Source organism: Hyperolius riggenbachi, chromosome 9 (genome assembly GCF_040937935.1).
Source record: "Hyperolius riggenbachi isolate aHypRig1 chromosome 9, aHypRig1.pri, whole genome shotgun sequence".
Classification (NCBI taxonomy): domain Eukaryota; kingdom Metazoa; phylum Chordata; class Amphibia; order Anura; family Hyperoliidae; genus Hyperolius; species Hyperolius riggenbachi.
In genome coordinates this window covers 219,289,879-219,310,191 of record NC_090654.1, presented here as the reverse complement: position 1 = coordinate 219,310,191, position 20,313 = coordinate 219,289,879, and the positions used below count along the sequence as shown (strand labels likewise).

Sequence of the window (20,313 nt, the reverse complement as noted above, 5' to 3'; positions counted from 1 at the left end):
CAGACTCAAATTTATATCTGTAAGTAGCACTTCCTTACTCCTCCTGAAGCTGAAAGCATTGTGCCAACCTCTTCAGCCTGGGTAACTCCGCTGCCCCTCCCTCCCTTGCTGTCTGCCTGCCTGAATCAAATTACTTCTCTTTTCACTGTGTGTAGGAGAGAGAAGACACTGGAAAACTGGTGCAGCCTATCTTATCATGTCTGTCTTCTATAATTCCTATTTCAGATGTCTGTCTGTCTGCCTAGATTAGATCACATGGACATGAGGGGTGGAGTTATGACTTTATTCTCCCAGCATCCTTTGCACCTATGGTTTGTAAAGAAAAAAAGGCCCAGGGCCCAATTTCACACTGGGGGCAGGGATTTCAAGACCATATGTGGAATACAGACCCTGGGGGGTGATAAAATCACAATTTATCATGTGTGATTTTATATATCTTGGCAACTTAGTAGGTTTAAAGCAAAATGTATTTTATAATTTAGGTACTGTTTAAAGTGGTTAACAATGATGACAGAAAGGACCAGTGTGGTTTGCATGATAAAACTACATCTTTGGCTTCTGAATTCTTTGTGGTATGCATTAGAGGGGTGTGGTGGGGGGTTGGTTACGGGTGAGACAGGAGCATGCCTTAAACTGTTCCTCTTTCTTAGCTCAAAAAGTTGGGAGGTATGCAAATCAAATTGACTTGGGCATTTGCATCATGTGTTTTCTTATTCTGTTGCTGTTTTTTTCAGGACTGTTGCTGTAGCGCATGTGAACCTGGGTCTGATCTGCCTTATGCATCGAGGCCAATACACTCAAGCCGTCCATCAATTCTCTGCAGCTATTAAAGTAGATCCGCTGTGCATTCGAGCCTATCTTTGCAGGGCACAAGCTTATAGAGAGGTGCTTAAGTGATAATAATAATAATTAATGGAATTGTGTTGTTTTAGCATATTTGTTTTTTATTGTGTTTAGCACAAAAATACTATATTTTTATTTTAATTTCAAGAAATAAATTTGGTATAATTATACATTTCAATATAACTAATAGCTGATTTGACTAGCAGCAGTTTCAGAGCAAAAGAGAATATTACTTCACTTTTGAAGTACAGAAATCTCTAATGATGGGTACACACAATGCTATTTCCTATCCGATCGACGGAAATCTATTATGTCCGATCTGCTCCAGTTCGATTTTCCGAAGTTATCATGGGAAAATCGAATCCATTAAAGAGAATCTGTACTGTCCGAGGCAAAAGTTGTAATTCATTGTGTGTAGATTTTAGCTGCATTGGAATAATTTATTAGCAAAAGGGAGTCAGTGCTTTGATGCTGAGACCAGCACTGGCTGTATTGTCATTTTTCTCACAGACTACAGCAAAAAAAAAAAAAAAAAAAAGCTGCTAAAGATATAAAGTACACGCAGGGTTAACAGCTGTATGAAGAGGGATTCCCCCCCTCGCCTCATGATTCACTGATCCTACCACTGTTTTGACACCACTCCATGAAAGGAATTTGATAACATTAAAAGGAAGAGATAAGCAGGTTGACAGATACAGCAGTATTTAGGAACACTTACACAAGCTATCCCAAGCCCTGTTTAAAAAACATGTTAATCGATAGTTGTCCTTTAAGTATTGCAAGGCTGATTGTGCCCATGTTGTGTTCTACAGCAGAAAGATTTGCAGAAGGCCTTGAAGGATATAACTCGAGCCATCCACCTGCGCCCAGACTCTCCTGAGCCATACATCATTCGGTAAGTACAGCTTACATGCTGAGGGGAATATAACTATCATAGTAATGGTTCAAATTTTAGTAGTTAAAAAAGTCAAAATATTTTTCTTGAACATGAGTCATACTGGGGCGCATGCACTGTTATCATCTGATGGTGATCGTTTTTCTCCAGTCACAATGTTCATCAGAGAATATTAGCAGATACACCGCCAGGCACAACAAGTTCGCATTAGATTTCTAATACAAATTAAATTGAGATCTGTTGGTTCCACCATTACATTTGTTTTGCACAGCCCAATGCTTGGCAAAACCAGTCTTCCCCTGCTTGCTCTAATAATGAAAAAATGATGGCTGCATGTTGATGTGTGAGTGGCTAATTGGAAGCCACATGATTGGAGGCAGGGCCAGCCAGGAGAGCGGTGCATAATGATGATGGAGCCAGTTGCGTGTGGTCCGGTATTAGTCATGGAGAGAATCCGAAGACATAACAACAAAGGTTGTTTAGGTGATACCTTTAAATACTAACTGCACAAGATTCCTTTGCAAGCTTTCGAAACTTTAAGTTTCTTCTTCAGGCATGTTTCAGAGCTGGATCAGAACCATACCATCCATACCGTATGGTTCTGATCCAGCTTTGAAACATGCTTGAAGAAGAAACTTAAAGTTTCGAAAGCTTGCAAAGGAATCTTGTACAGTTAGTCTTTAAATTCTTCAAGACCGATGCAGTACACATCTACGTCGGGCAGGGGGCGCTGCGGTTCTGACTGGACGTAAGCTCTACGTCCCATTCACCGCGCATCCCCGACATTCCCGCCGCATTCTCTCCGACGCAATTTGCTCGTCCTGCCGTCTCTATGAAGGCAGAGCACTGTGAGCCGGGCAGGAGCCGTTTTCTTTGGCTCCTGGCCCTGTCATTACTGTAAGCCGTTCCCATTGGCTTACATTGAGTGACAGGGTCAGGAGCCAATGAAAACGGCTCCTGACCGGCGCACAGCGCTCTGCCGTCATAAAGAGGCCAGAGAGAGCAGCCTGCGGCGGGGACAGAGCAGGGTGACCTGCGAGACCTTGCGCCGATTCGTCGGGATGTGGCGTTTTAGTGTACCAGCAGCCTCTGGTCCTTAAGGGGGCAGAGGCTGCTGGTACCGAAGTGGTTAAAGGTATCACCTAAACAACTTTTGTTGTTTTGTCTTTGGATAATGATGATGGGGCATGGATGCACACACTCACAGCAGGACAGCTCCGTCCTGTGTGTCAGCAGCAGGAGAGAGTTTGCGAAAGATTGTCAGCTGTACCAGTGTACAGTGATGCTGCCCCCTAGAGTTTGGTGCTTAAATCCTGTGATTCATGTTGATTTATGGTAGGACCGACCCTAGAATCAGTACCCTGCTGATGCTGTGCCTGGGGAGAGATGTCCCCCCTTTTCCTCCCCAGCTATTCCTCTGGGTGATGGCTCTCTGCTTGTAAAATAGCTCCCATTCTCCTTTCAGCTCTATACTTTGTGTGCTGATCTCTGGGTCGTGTCACTGACTTGAAGCTAGTATGGTTTAGGTGACCTAGCAGCAAAGTCCACAGGGAACCGTTCTCTAATCAAAGCACCTTCTACAACTTGAAGCATGGTAATTGGCTGTATAGTATGGGGATAGTTATTATACAACCTATCTGAAACCTAAAAGACCTATAGGGTGCTGCTTACATTAACAGAATTTCCATATGAAGTTTCCCACTGAGTCACCTAAACCATATTAGCGCCACTGACTTTTGCAATAGAAGGGTCTCTGGAAAAACAGCATCAAGTATGAAAAATGTAATGACATACCAATGCAAATGAGGGTAAATTAGGCTTTCACTAGATGATATGACGGTGGAGTTGAAGTACTGAGTTATGTGCAGTTATACAACTATACCACTAGATGGGGAAAGAGATCTGTTATCGTAGTTGATTACTGTACTATTATGGTAGTTGATCACTGTGATATTGTCTATTAAAGGATTTACATTGGGATACAACAAAACTCACACTAAACCATACATTGATGTTGCATGATTAATGGGAGATTTCTGATGTGTTTTTAAGCACTAATGCAAATAAATGGAAGGTAGATAACACCTTAAAGCAACACGTTTCACTTGTTTTGTGCATAGTTTTACCAATGCATTATACAGAATAATATAGCAGATTTTTAAATATTGTGTGGAGAATGGATTTTTTTAGTGTTTATGAGTGTTTGTGTGTGCCCCCTGGTCTTGAGCTTGAATTTTGAATTGAAATTAGCAATTATGTTGCAAAATCATAATGTATAAATTTCAGAAACGCCATAAATAATTTCACTCATAACAATATGATCGGTAGATTCACAATTATCCGTAATTATGCTTATGACTGCCTACTGCCTGCCTATAACTGCTGGTGGATATTGGAGACTGCCTATGGCTGCATGTATATTTTGGGGGCCACCTATAACTGCAGGTATATCTTAAGGGCCGCCTACGACTGCAGGTGCGTATTGGGGGCTGCCTATAACTGCAGGTGTATATTGGGCCTACTGATAACTGCAGGTATATATTGGGGGCCACCTATGACTGCAGGTATATATTGGGGACCGCCTATAATTGTAGGTATATATTGGGGGCTGCCTATAACTGCAGGTATATATTGGGGGCCACCTATAACTGCAGGTATATCTTAAGGGCCGCCTATGACTGCAGGTGCGTATTGGGGGCTGCCTATAACTGCAGGTGTATATTGGGTCCACCTATAACTGCAGGTATATATTGGAGGCTGCCTATAACTGCAGGTATATATTGGAGGCTGCCTATAACTGCAGGTATATATTGGAGGCTGCCTATAGCTGCAGATATATTTTGGAGGCTGCCTATAACTGCAGGTATATAATGGGAGCTGCCGATAACTGCAGGTATATATTGGGGGCCGCCTATAATTGCAGGTATATATTGCGGGCAGCCTATGACTGCAGGTATATATCGGGAGCTGCCTATAACTGCAGGTATATATTGGGGGCAGCCTATAATTGCAGATATATATTGGGGACCGCCTATAATTGCAGGTATATATTGGGGACCGCCTATAATTGCAGGTATATATTGGGGACCACCTATAATTGCAGGTATATATTGGGGACTGCCTATAATTGCAGGTATATATTGGGGACTGCCTATGGCTGCAGGTATATATTGGGGGCCGCTTATAACTGCAGGTATATATCGGTAGCTGCCTATAACTGCAGGTGTATATTGGGGGATGCCTATAACTGCAGGTATATATTGGGGACCACCTATAACTGCAGGTATATAATGGGAGCTGCCTATAACTGCAGGTATATATTGGGGACCACCTATAACTGCAGGTATATATTGGGGGCAGCCTATAACTGCAGGTATATATTGGGGACCACCTATAACTGCAGGTATATATTGGGGACTGCCTATGGCTGCAGGTATATATTGGGGGCTGCCTATAACTTCAGGTATATATTGGGGACTGCCTATAACTGCAGGTATATATTGGGGGCAGCCTATAACTGCAGGTATATATTGGGGGCTGCCTATAACTGCAGGTATATATTGGGGGCTGCCTATAACTGCAGGTATATATTGGGGACTGCCTATGGCTGCAGGTATATATTGGGGGCTGCCTATAACTGCAGGTATATATTGGGGGCTGCCTATAACTGCAGGTATATATTGGGGGCAGCCTATAACTGCAGGTATATATTGGGAGCAGGCTATAACTGCAGGTATATATTGGGGGCTGCCTATAACTGCAGGTATATATTGGGGGCTGCCTATAACTGCAGGTGTATATTGGGGGCAGCCTATAACTGCAGGTGTATATTGGGGGCTGCCTATAACTGCAGGTGTATATTGGGAGCCACCTATAACTGCAGGTATATATTGGGGGCCACATATAACTGCAGGTATATATTGGGGGCTGCCTATAACTGCAGGTATATATTGGGGGCCACATATAACTGCAGGTATATATTGGGGGCCACATATAACTGCAGGTATATATTGGGGGCTGCCTATAACTGCAGGTGTATATTGGGAGCCACCTATAACTGCAGGTATATATTGGGGGCCACATATAACTGCAGGTATATATTGGGGGCAGCCTATAACTGCAGGTATATATTGGGGGATGCCTATAATTGTAGGTATATATTGGGGGCTGCCTATAACTGCAGGTATATATTGGGGGCAGCCTATAACTGCAGGTGTATATTGGGAGCCACCTATAACTGCAGGTATATATTGGGGGCCACATATAACTGCAGGTGTATATTCGGGGCCACACATAACTGCAGGTATATATTGGGGGCCACACATAACTGCAGGTGTATATTGGGGGCCGCCGATAACTGCAGGTATATATTGGGGGCTGCCTATAACTGCAGGTATATATTGGGGGCTGCCTATAACTTCAGGTATATATTGGGGGCTGCCTATAACTGCAGGTATATATTGGGGGCTGCCTATAACTTCAGGTATATATTGGGGGCTGCCTATAACTGCAGGTATATATTGGGGGCTGCCTATAACTGCAGGTGTATATTGGGGCGGCGGCCACCTATAACTGCAGGTATATATTGGGAGCTAATAATCCTAAAGCTCTGTGCAAAACATAGTGTAAACATATGATAAAGAAAAAACGACATGCGCGGGAGCGCGCCCAGCTCAGCTGCAGCAGGGCAGGCTATCTAGACGGATATATCGGTCCAAATAGACCTAAGTGGTTAATATTACCACCCTAGGTGAGCACACTCGACACTCCCCCTCAATATCTGCACTCACCCCGCAAACCTCCTAGGATCTCTGGAGGCAGGATTGATAGCATACAGGGGATGGGTCCAATCAGCACTGCATATGCATCAGCAACCACTGTACAAACTAAAAGTACAGCACATAGCGTAAAACTGTTTAGTAATATCAAAAAGTAAAAACATCAATTGCACTCACAAATGGACACTTGGGTATAAGCGCTATGTATACAGATGAGTCCCCGGATGACCACTCGCATGCCAGCCGCTTCAATTTCCCATCTTGCTTCTCCTTGTATGGCCAAAAGCATCTGATGTAGCTCCGCCCTACGCGTTTGGTCAAGATTGACTCATCAGGGGCTGACGTCAGAACACAGTCGGCCTCCATATACCATGTCAACCCTCCTCACTAATTAATGCTGGTGGATATTGGGGACACCAATGACTGCTAGTGTGTATATTGTGAGGGGGGGGCCCTTATTAATGCTGGTGTATATTGGGGACACCAATGACTGCTAGTGTTTATATTGGGGGGTCACTTATTAATGCTGGTGGATATTGGAGGACACCAATGACTGCTAGTGTGTATATTGGGGGGGGTCACTTATTAATGCTGGTGGATATTGGGGACACCAATGACTGCTAGTGTGTATATTGGGGGGGTCACTTATTAATGCTGGTGGATATTGGGGACACCAATGACTGCTAGTGTGTATATTGGGGGGTCACTTATTAATGCTGATGGATATTGGGGACACCAATGACTGCTAGTGTGTATATTGGGGGGTCACTTATTAATGCTGGTGGATATTGGAGGGCACCAATGACTGCTAGTGTGTATATTGGGGGGGTCACTTATTAATGCTGGTGGATATTAAGGGACACCAATGACTGCTAGTGTGTATATTGGGGGGTCACTAATTAATGCTGGTGGATATTGGGGGACACCAATGACTGCTAGTGTGTATATTGGGGGGTCACTAATTAATGCTGGTGGATATTAGGGGACACCAATGACTGCTAGTGTGTTTATGGGGGGGTCACTAATTAATGCTGGCGGATATTGGGGAATTCCTGTTACTGCAGGTATATGTTTTGGGAGCCACATGTGACTGCTGGCATATATTGGTGGTCACTAATTAATGAGGGTGAATATTACCACTTATGACTGATGGGGTATATAAATAATATAAATATGGGGCCATAAATAATTTCACTCATAACAATATGATCGGTAGATTCACAATTATCCGTAATTATGCTTATGACTGCCTACTGCCTGCCTATAACTGCTGGTGGATATTGGAGACTGCCTATGGCTGCATGTATATTTTGGGGGCCACCTATAACTGCAGGTATATCTTAAGGGCCGCCTACGACTGCAGGTGCGTATTGGGGGCTGCCTATAACTGCAGGTGTATATTGGGCCTACTGATAACTGCAGGTATATATTGGGGGCCACCTATGACTGCAGGTATATATTGGGGACCGCCTATAATTGTAGGTATATATTGGGGGCTGCCTATAACTGCAGGTATATATTGGGGGCCACCTATAACTGCAGGTATATCTTAAGGGCCGCCTATGACTGCAGGTGCGTATTGGGGGCTGCCTATAACTGCAGGTGTATATTGGGTCCACCTATAACTGCAGGTATATATTGGAGGCTGCCTATAACTGCAGGTATATATTGGGGGCTGCCTATAACTGCAGGTATATATTGGAGGCTGCCTATAACTGCAGGTATATATTGGGGACTGCCTATGGCTGCAGGTATATATTGGGGGCTGCCTATAACTGCAGGTATATATTGGGGGCTGCCTATAACTGCAGGTATATATTGGGGGCTGCCTATAACTGCAGGTGTATATTGGGGGCAGCCTATAACTGCAGGTGTATATTGGGGGCTGCCTATAACTGCAGGTGTATATTGGGAGCCACCTATAACTGCAGGTATATATTGGGGGCCACATATAACTGCAGGTATATATTGGGGGCTGCCTATAACTGCAGGTATATATTGGGGGCCACATATAACTGCAGGTATATATTGGGGGCCACATATAACTGCAGGTATATATTGGGGGCTGCCTATAACTGCAGGTGTATATTGGGAGCCACCTATAACTGCAGGTATATATTGGGGGCCACATATAACTGCAGGTATATATTGGGGGCAGCCTATAACTGCAGGTATATATTGGGGGATGCCTATAATTGTAGGTATATATTGGGGGCTGCCTATAACTGCAGGTATATATTGGGGGCAGCCTATAACTGCAGGTGTATATTGGGAGCCACCTATAACTGCAGGTATATATTGGGGGCCACATATAACTGCAGGTGTATATTCGGGGCCACACATAACTGCAGGTATATATTGGGGGCCACACATAACTGCAGGTGTATATTGGGGGCCGCCGATAACTGCAGGTATATATTGGGGGCTGCCTATAACTGCAGGTATATATTGGGGGCTGCCTATAACTTCAGGTATATATTGGGGGCTGCGCAGAAAAAGTGGGATCAGCGCATCACCAGGCCGCCTCTGGATGGCCTCAGCTCAGAGATGCGCTGAGCCCCCCCAGGAACTACAAAACGCACCTTGAACCCAAACAGAGGCTCTGCATATACACCAAAGAAAAACTATCAAGTGGGAGCAGCTGACCAGAATTAAATCAAACATAGCAAAGAAATGAACAGCGCTACTTAAAAACAGATGAGTGCTTACCTGCAAAAAAGTGCACACCCCACTCATGGGATTCAAATACACAATGAGCACACACATGACCTGTCTACCACTTGGAGGATGTTAGTTTCACTAACAATTTGCAATTTGTTAGGTACTTGTCCCTCCCACTGTCGAAGAAGTCTTTCCTCCATGGGAGGGGACCTAACACTAACTAAAACCTACCTATGCATATGCATAGCCTGGGCGCGCTACCAGTAAATTTAAATTTAAGAATTGCGCAGAAAAAGTGGGATCAGCGCATCACCAGGCCGCCTCTGGATGGCCTCAGCTCAGAGATGCGCTGAGCCCCCCCAGGAACTACAAAACGCACCTTGAACCCAAACAGAGGCTCTGCATATACACCAAAGAAAAACTATCAAGTGGGAGCAGCTGACCAGAATTAAATTAAACATAGCAAAGAAATGAACAGCGCTACTTAAAAACAGATGAGTGCTTACCTGCAAAAAAGTGCACACCCCACTCATGGGATTCAAATACACAATGAGCACACACATGACCTGTCTACCACTTGGAGGATGTTAGTATCACTAACAATTTGCAATTTGTTAGGTACTTGTCCCTCCCACTGTCGAAGAAGTCTTTCCTCCATGGGAGGGGACCTAACACTAACTAAAACCTACCTATGCATATGCATAGCCTGGGCGCGCTACCAGTAAATTTAAATTTAAGAATTGCGCAGAAAAAGTGGGATCAGCGCATCACCAGGCCGCTTCTGGATGGCCTCAGCTCAGAGATGCGCTGAGCCCCCCCAGGAACTACAAAACGCACCTTGAACCCAAACAGAGGCTCTGCATATACACCAAAGAAAAACTATCAAGTGGGAGCAGCTGACCAGAATTAAATCAAACATAGCAAAGAAATGAACAGCGCTACTTAAAAACAGATGAGTGCTTACCTGCAAAAAAGTGCACACCCCACTCATGGGATTCAAATACACAATGAGCACACACATGACCTGTCTACCACTTGGAGGATGTTAGTTTCACTAACAATTTGCAATTTGTTAGGTACTTGTCCCTCCCACTGTCGAAGAAGTCTTTCCTCCATGGGAGGGGACCTAACACTAACTAAAACCTACCTATGCATATGCATAGCCTGGGCGCGCTACCAGTAAATTTAAATTTAAGAATTGCGCAGAAAAAGTGGGATCAGCGCATCACCAGGCCGCCTCTGGATGGCCTCAGCTCAGAGATGCGCTGAGCCCCCCCAGGAACTACAAAACGCACCTTGAACCCAAACAGAGGCTCTGCATATACACCAAAGAAAAACTATCAAGTGGGAGCAGCTGACCAGAATTAAATCAAACATAGCAAAGAAATGAACAGCGCTACTTAAAAACAGATGAGTGCTTACCTGCAAAAAAGTGCACACCCCACTCATGGGATTCAAATACACAATGAGCACACACATGACCTGTCTACCACTTGGAGGATGTTAGTTTCACTAACAATTTGCAATTTGTTAGGTACTTGTCCCTCCCACTGTCGAAGAAGTCTTTCCTCCATGGGAGGGGACCTAACACTAACTAAAACCTACCTATGCATATGCATAGCCTGGGCGCGCTACCTGTTTTTAAGTAGCGCTGTTCATTTCTTTGCTATGTTTGATTTAATTCTGGTCAGCTGCTCCCACTTGATAGTTTTTCTTTGGTGTATATGCAGAGCCTCTGTTTGGGTTCAAGGTGCGTTTTGTAGTTCCTGGGGGGGCTCAGCGCATCTCTGAGCTGAGGCCATCCAGAGGCGGCCTGGTGATGCGCTGATCCCACTTTTTCTGCGCAATTCTTAAATTTAAATTTACTGGTAGCGCGCCCAGGCTATGCATATGCATAGGTAGGTTTTAGTTAGTGTTAGGTCCCCTCCCATGGAGGAAAGACTTCTTCGACAGTGGGAGGGACAAGTACCTAACAAATTGCAAATTGTTAGTGAAACTAACATCCTCCAAGTGGTAGACAGGTCATGTGTGTGCTCATTGTGTATTTGAATCCCATGAGTGGGGTGTGCACTTTTTTGCAGGTAAGCACTCATCTGTTTTTAAGTAGCGCTGTTCATTTCTTTGCTATGTTTGATTTAATTCTGGTCAGCTGCTCCCACTTGATAGTTTTTCTTTGGTGTATATGCAGAGCCTCTGTTTGGGTTCAAGGTGCGTTTTGTAGTTCCTGGGGGGGCTCAGCGCATCTCTGAGCTGAGGCCATCCAGAGGCGGCCTGGTGATGCGCTGATCCCACTTTTTCTGCGCAATTCTTAAATTTAAATTTACTGGTAGCGCGCCCAGACTATGCATATGCATAGGTAGGTTTTAGTTAGTGTTAGGTCCCCTCCCATGGAGGAAAGACTTCTTCGACAGTGGGAGGGACAAGTACCTAACAAATTGCAAATTGTTAGTGAAACTAACATCCTCCAAGTGGTAGACAGGTCATGTGTGTGCTCATTGTGTATTTGAATCCCATGAGTGGGGTGTGCACTTTTTTGCAGGTAAGCACTCATCTGTTTTTAAGTAGCGCTGTTCATTTCTTTGCTATATATTGGGGGCTGCCTATAACTGCAGGTATATATTGGGGGCTGCCTATAACTTCAGGTATATATTGGGGGCTGCCTATAACTGCAGGTATATATTGGGGGCTGCCTATAACTGCAGGTGTATATTGGGGCGGCGGCCACCTATAACTGCAGGTATATATTGGGAGCTAATAATCCTAAAGCTCTGTGCAAAACATAGTGTAAACATATGATAAAGAAAAAACGACATGCGCGGGAGCGCGCCCAGCTCAGCTGCAGCAGGGCAGGCTATCTAGACGGATATATCGGTCCAAATAGACCTAAGTGGTTAATATTACCACCCTAGGTGAGCACACTCGACACTCCCCCTCAATATCTGCACTCACCCCGCAAACCTCCTAGGATCTCTGGAGGCAGGATTGATAGCATACAGGGGATGGGTCCAATCAGCACTGCATATGCATCAGCAACCACTGTACAAACTAAAAGTACAGCACATAGCGTAAAACTGTTTAGTAATATCAAAAAGTAAAAACATCAATTGCACTCACAAATGGACACTTGGGTATAAGCGCTATGTATACAGATGAGTCCCCGGATGACCACTCGCATGCCAGCCGCTTCAATTTCCCATCTTGCTTCTCCTTGTATGGCCAAAAGCATCTGATGTAGCTCCGCCCTACGCGTTTGGTCAAGATTGACTCATCAGGGGCTGACGTCAGAACACAGTCGGCCTCCATATACCATGTCAACCCTCCTCACTAATTAATGCTGGTGGATATTGGGGACACCAATGACTGCTAGTGTGTATATTGTGAGGGGGGGGCCCTTATTAATGCTGGTGTATATTGGGGACACCAATGACTGCTAGTGTTTATATTGGGGGGTCACTTATTAATGCTGGTGGATATTGGAGGACACCAATGACTGCTAGTGTGTATATTGGGGGGGTCACTTATTAATGCTGGTGGATATTGGGGACACCAATGACTGCTAGTGTGTATATTGGGGGGGGTCACTTATTAATGCTGGTGGATATTGGGGACACCAATGACTGCTAGTGTGTATATTGGGGGGTCACTTATTAATGCTGGTGGATATTGGGGACACCAATGACTGCTAGTGTGTATATTGGGGGGTCACTTATTAATGCTGGTGGATATTGGAGGGCACCAATGACTGCTAGTGTGTATATTGGGGGGGTCACTTATTAATGCTGGTGGATATTAAGGGACACCAATGACTGCTAGTGTGTATATTGGGGGGTCACTAATTAATGCTGGTGGATATTGGGGGACACCAATGACTGCTAGTGTGTATATTGGGGGGTCACTAATTAATGCTGGTGGATATTAGGGGACACCAATGACTGCTAGTGTGTTTATGGGGGGGTCACTAATTAATGCTGGCGGATATTGGGGAATTCCTGTTACTGCAGGTATATGTTTTGGGAGCCACATGTGACTGCTGGCATATATTGGTGGTCACTAATTAATGAGGGTGAATATTACCACTTATGACTGATGGGGTATATTGGGTGTCACTTAATAATGCTGGCTGATATTGGGCGACTCCTATGACTGTTGGTGTATATTGGGGTCACTAATTAAACAATACCTTAGTACTAATAATTTTGTAAAAATGACGCCCTGTGTGTGTATGCAGTGTAGTGCAGAATCTTACCGCACCATCCTTGCCTCGGCATCAGCCTCCATTTAGCTGGAAAGTGGCCCATTCCGAAGTCCAGGTCAGCGCATGTGCAGTATGACTGCGGGAGTTTGCACGCACTCCTGTACAAATATGTACACGGCGCGTGCCCTCTGACATGGGCATACTACACTGCGCATGCACAATATGTCCATTTAGGCACCTGTTGACCATGCTCCCTGGTGATCTCCAGCCCAGTGTGTGCTCGCACTGGGTACGCATACTCCCGCAGACATACCGCGCATGCGCCAACCAGGTCTTCAGAATGGGCCACTTTACAGCTAAACAGAGGCTGACGCCGAGGCAAAGTGAGGTGCGGTAAGCTTCTGCACTATTCCGCATACACACACAGGGCGTCATTTTTACAATATTTTCAGGACTAAAGTATCCTTTACTGCTGATGGATATCAGGAGGGCCTATGACAGCTTGCGTGTACTGGGGTCACTTATGGTTGATGATATCGGGGGTCACTTATCAATGCTGGCGAATATTGCGGAACACAAATGACAACTGGCAGATATAGTGGATGGCTGCCTAATAAGGATGAGTGAGAGACAGCCTTGAGCATGCACATTAGATGCTTCTGGTTTGCGCAAATGTTTTTCACAATGTATGCATTCTTGATTTCGCTTAACATGCGAAATTTACGCATGGTAATGCAAAATCAATTTAATTTTGAAATCGTAATTACGGTACATGTAATTATAATTGTGAAAAAGTACACAAAATTCCCCATAAGTGAATTTAGCACATTACGATCATAACTAGTGTCCACCTTTCTGTGCCCAATCCGCCCCTATATTTGCACTTCCGTTATTGTCCATAGAAGTCCTTTCCTTTAGCATTGATGCAAGTCATTTGCCCGACAGATCAGTTTCAATATAAAAGTTTTGATGTCTGACTTGTTTGCTGTTTGGAAAAACATGGAAAGGTCAGCATTCCACTGTTATATATAGACAATCCACTTACCGGTAGATAAAGTAGAAAATTGCACAAACCCATTATAAGCAATCTAGCAGGCACTCAGGGATAAAATAGGGTCCTCTTTCTGTACGCATTAATACAGTCATTAGCAGATGGTTTAGAAAATAAAAGTAACCATTTCTGCATTGTTCTTACTGGGAAACATGTTTTGTACAACATTTATATCTTCAATATATGGCTACACTAGTTTCCATCCTCCATATATGGCTAAACTAGTTTCCAGATACCATTCTACATGTTACTTACACTTTGATAATGATTTTCTCATCTTCTCCAAGTTAGTAACATTAGTAACCCCATCCCATCCCATATACAGGATTTCTCAGGTGTATCTCCCCTTTTCTGGAACTCCCTCCTTAAATCTCTTGAACACTCACGAACCTTTGAAATCTTTAAATGCAATAAATAAAAAAAAATTGTTTTGGCATACAATCCATCTAAAGCATCTTAGCCGGCTACTGATTACTGGACACCTTCATACCTTCTTTAGATTGTATAGATTATCATTTGGTTGTGGTTAGGCTATGGTTATTATTAAGGGCAAGTTTTGGTTTAAGCTTACATACACATGCTATAGTAAACTCGGCCAAGGCGACCGATATCGACTGCTTCTGCCGGGAATCTATTATGTGTACGGCGTCCATGGATCCCCTCAATGTTTCAGCGAGAGATCTGCCTGGCTGATCAACTCAGCCAAGTGCTCCCTCTAGCATGGCAACAGGACGCGTCTCTAGATGGAGGCTAGCGACACATCTGTACAGCCTCTTCCCTGTACTGTTGCCCAAGGGGTCGAGTCCCAATCTCAGCAAGGTGACATACTTTGTACATGCTGCATGCATGCGAGGCTTTAGGCTTTAACAAGAAAGTGTTGCCCATGGCTCCATTTTATCTAGAATTAGTCCTGTGTATTACCACCTTAATTCAGATTTTTTGCAAATACACCATAAGATTTAGAATCATCCCATAAACACTTTCCTTAAGGTCATTCATTTAAGACAAGACAACACAACACTCATTAAAATTACCTTTTGGTAATGGATAGGATTGAAAGCATTATTGTGAATTTGATGGCAAAAGTGGTCTTTTTTAGCCAGACAACTTTAGCCCTGTAACCTCTTTAATACAATACCTTTTATTCTAAACCCAGAAAGTAAAATAGTATACAGCCCCTCTGAGGTATTAAAATCCAAACCTTCCGTTAAGTTTACGCAAAGTTATACAGCCTAGAATCTAAATTCAGCTTCCCATCTCACATTACGAATAGAGATAAACACCTGTATGTGGAAAACCTCACTCCCTACAATTACTGCTACAGACAAGGAGGCAATGGAAAAACACTCCTAGCCATAAATTCCCCGCCCAGATGGGTTTACTGACAGATTTTATAAGAAGTTCAGCAATTTGCTTTCTCCCTTCTATGTCAAAGTGTGTTATTATTCTTGGATGATGCTCCCTTCCCCATACAGGTACTTAAAGATTTAACTTCATCATAATCAGTAGCTGATACGTACCCCTTCTCCCATGAGAAAACTTTACCTTTTTTCGAATAGATCATCAGGGACATCTGTATGGCTGATATTGTAGGGGACCTAGGTTGCATCGTGGGAAATAACAGTTTCCAACGGCCTAGCAACCAGTATTTCCTTCTGTGCATATGTATAACTATAAAAAACAACCTTTTAGCCTATCACATTGTTAGAGGTTGTGGTTATAGATATTGGCAGTTGGTGCTGTGTAGTTTTTTTCATGTCTGCCAGTAGTAAAGATGATTACGTGCAGGCTGATTGTGGATTTAACAATATGAGCAAATTACATGGTGAATACCAATCATTTCTTGATCTCTCTCTTTTATATTTAACTTCTCACTTTGCAATGTATTGATTTATTTTTTTCCTCTTTTCACTTAAGTTGCTCTTTAAGGCACTTATCACAGTTTTGCGCAAAAAGAGAAAAGACTCAGCGAACTGCAGAAGTTACAGGCCGATTTTCCGAATAAAAATAAATATTCACGTGTCAACATAATTGCACTTAGATTGCAGCCTTATTGCCACAAGTGGTAGAGAGGGACCATGCGCGATTTATCCCATTCAGATAAGCCAAATGAATGGAGCTGTAATTGAGGGTAATCACAGTGTGAAGACCACAGTAGTGGTCGTCAATGGAAAAGCTGATCTTCTGCCCTAATGTAAATTTAGTGTTATAAAAACAGCAATTAGGCCCGGTTCACATTAGCGTTCCCTGTCCGGATCCGCCTGATCGGATCCGGACTGTATACTGTACAAACGGAACGTGCGTTCCGCATAGCAATGCAAAGGCTATGCGGACGTTCACACGCGTCCGTTCGGTACAGTACGGAGCCGGACCGGATCCGGACACTTTTCCAACATGCGCTATTTTTTGGTCCGGCTCATCCAGCCCACGCACCCAGACCGGAGCCTGACTGCACCATCCGGAAACAGAAAACCAATGGGAAACGGAAGCACAGAACACACTGGCTACAAACACCTGACGTTCTACCCCACTTCCTATGCGTATTCTAGCAGCGATTTTGGATGGGGACACATGGGCAAGCATTTTGGAGTGCAGCAGCAGTGACTTTTAACGTGCTGGAGCTGTTGGCAGTATGTCGGAGGTGGAGGTGAGGCCTATACAGCGGAGGACCTAATTCCACAGGTGCACCTTTTGCTGACCTCCCAGACCCCCAAATTTTTATTTATTTCTACTCTCTTTTGCCAAACGGATCCGGATCGCATCCTGATGTACACCTGATGCAACCTGACCGGATCCGGATCGGATCTGGATCAGAACCGTACGGTTCCGATCCGGATCCGGTCAGGTCATCCGGTCCGTTTGGCAGAGAAAGAGTGAACGGGGCCTTAGCGTTTGAGAATTTTAGTTAAAAAAAGTGGTGATCTGTTTCCTGATTCTGCTTTTTCTACACAGGCCCCGAAGAGTTATATAGATATGTTTCACTCAGCAACTTTCAACTCAATATGACAAATGTGTAAGGCTTCAATATCTCTTTACCTGAAAATCAAAATTATGACCTTCGTCATCTTTTGTCTCATATGCTTGATACACATCTTAGTTGTGGGCCACATTATTTATTAAAATTTTGTCAGGTGCAATATCTTACTGAGGCCCCTACACTGGTGTACTCCTGTGAACGGGGGCGTAACCAGAAATCACTGGCGCCCCCCCCCCCCCCCCCCCGCAAAACTTTGGATGGACTCCCTCCCCCCTCGCTTTCTGTGCAGGAAAACTGAAAACCAATGTTATTAAACTGGCTAGTGCACATTCAAATGTGTTTTCCCAATGCAGATAAAAACAGACAGCAGTGAAGCCTCTGTGATAACACGTGTATGTTTTCACACATACAGACACACATGGTGTACAGAAAGTACAGAAAACCGACAGATGAGTGTGCTCCCAGCCTCGGCTTCTTATTACACTCACTCTGTCCATCTCTGATGAAGCACAACTGGCTCTGCAGACTTCTCCAGCATCACTACAGTACACAGCACTTGGGGAGAGGTAGAAAGGCTGTACACAAGATACTGCTGCACACTGAATACTGTCTACAAATCTTTGTCTAAAAAACTTTGTTTGATTCCTTATCAGTGGCTGAGCAGATGCAGTCATTAGAACAATTGTGCAGAGAGCAGAAAGCTTTTTCTCTCCACACCCATAGTTGTCAGTCTCTCAAGACAGGGAAAAGAAACTTCTCCTACCACAGGGCCCCCTGTGGCTTCTCGACCCCCCTGTAGCTGCATCCTTTGCAGGGTCTATTGTTACGCCCCTGCCTCTGAATGTGAAAGCAGTGAGCTATCATTTGCAGTAAAAGAAAGGTGGCAATGGAGAGCAGCAACCTGTGCTGTGTACTGTATTCCACAAATCTGCTCACAGCAAACTAGTTGCATATTTATTGTGAGATACCCAGTCCAGTGGAGGGGGTGGCAGCTCCAAACCACTAACAGCTGTTTCGATTAAAAAGAATGCTTGCTTGCAGCTTTCGAGGTATTGGCAAAGATGCCTTGCTTTTAAATGCGTGCAGTGAATGAGTGCAAACAGGAGACCATTACAACAAATTGCCATATGAGATGGGGAGGTTGCATTTATTTAGAGGAAAAATGAAACAAATTAAGGATGGGCACTGTCACATAAATATATTGTCAGCCCACCAAGAAGTTAATGAAAAAAGATGAAATGGTACATATGTGCACAAGTCAAAAAATGACATGCATGTACATATCCTTATTTTTTAGAATATAAGACGCACGCTTTCTTCCTCAAAAATGGGGAGAAAAAGTCACTGCATCTTATGCCAAATACAGGTAGTCCCCGACTTATTTGGAGCAGAGGAGGGCAAAATGGGGAAGTGAAGGAGACATGGGACACATGGGGAACAAAGGGGGACACATGGGCGACAGAAGGGGACACAGGAAGACACATGGGAGACACAGGAGGACACCGGGGGACACAGAAGAACACATGAGGAACAAGTGGGACACAATAATTGGGAGAGAACATCTACAAGACGCCCCTTGACCATGGACGCATCGAGTTTATTTTTTTTTCTCTGGTTCTTGCCCTCTAAACCTTGGTGTGTCTTATAGTCCGGAGCGTCTTATATGCTGAAAAATACAGTGTATCAGCAGTGGCCTGCCATCTCTTTGGAAATGTCAAAGACCACCGTTACAGACACAAGTATACAGCGTGGATTACTTTTCTCCTATTCTTTTACTACTTACAATCATGCAGATGAGAACCTCCTGTGGGGGGGGGGGGGGGGGGGGGGGGGCGGATTATGCCCGCGGGCCTTGTGTTTCACACCTGTGATTTAGATGGTGCACTGCAGATCCTTCAAATAAGCTACACAAAAAAACCCACAGGCACAAGCTCTGCAGTAAATATAGTGTGCTTTCTAATTGGCTTCTACAGGCACATTGCTGCATGAAATAAATACCACAAGGTGTCTATTAAGCTTCTCTTGTAGGCTATTATTGCGAATGGTGGAGCGTATTACTTTTTGTTTTGCTTGTGTTTTCATTAATTAACATGGAAGCTTGAAAAATACAGTGTAGGTCAAGAGGGTTACGCCGGAATCATGGAGAAAGCACTAATAATCTGCTCCATACATGTATTTTCTTATAATGAGAGCTGCAGGGCACAGCCAGAATAATCACCTCTGAAAGGTCACATTTCATTATGAATCTGCTGCTATAAACAAATAAAGGTCATGTTGGTCATTAGTGATTATGATGTTTGCCTCCTGCAGGGGACAGTATTTGTACGAGATGAAGAGATATGACCTGGCCAGCTTTTGCATTCACCATGCTGCAGAGATGACTCAAGGTATGACCATTATCCAGCTCACTGTCGACCAGCTACTGCAGTGTTGTATGTGTTTTATTTTAAGGGGCAGGCTCTGCAAATGTCCATCAAGATCCATGAGATTTTATTTATAGACCTCACAGCTTGGGGCCACAACGCTTCATATAGTAATGTAATTTTATTCTCCTGGGATAGATGCCCACATTTTCGCAAATGAGAGAGTACTCAAGTCTTCCAAGTTTACTCAACTTTTCCAGTACAGTCAATGTAACATCTAGAGCCTAGGTTTTCAACAGGTAAAATGTGTATCCCTGGGGTACTTAGGTTATTTTCAGGAGATACTTGAACTTGTCATAGTCTGTCTAGAACAGTGAGCTTTGGTTTTTTTACTGCAGCAGAGACAGCTTATCTATGCCCTGCTGGTCGTTATTAATGCCTCCAGGAGTGTAGACAAACGTACCTCGCCACGATCACCTGCCGCACGCTCCCGCATGTGTTCTTGTTGCTGCCCATTAGTACACTGATCAGTGAATGGTAACACAATTCC

The 20,313-nt window shown here is 44.1% G+C and overlaps 1 protein-coding gene across 4 annotated transcripts in view; it reads left to right on the top strand.

Annotated features, from left to right (window-relative positions):
* The window catches only part of TTC6 (tetratricopeptide repeat domain 6), a 201,699-nt gene that overhangs the window by 102,983 nt on the left and 78,403 nt on the right, over positions 1 to 20,313 (top strand). For all 4 annotated transcript variants that reach the window (XM_068254020.1, XM_068254019.1, XM_068254018.1 and 1 more), the window contains exons 18-20: positions 735 to 885; positions 1,656 to 1,738; positions 19,711 to 19,787. In XM_068254020.1, the coding sequence (XP_068110121.1) occupies positions 735 to 885; positions 1,656 to 1,738; positions 19,711 to 19,787 (311 nt within the window). The remainder of the gene's footprint in view (positions 1 to 734; positions 886 to 1,655; positions 1,739 to 19,710; positions 19,788 to 20,313) is intronic.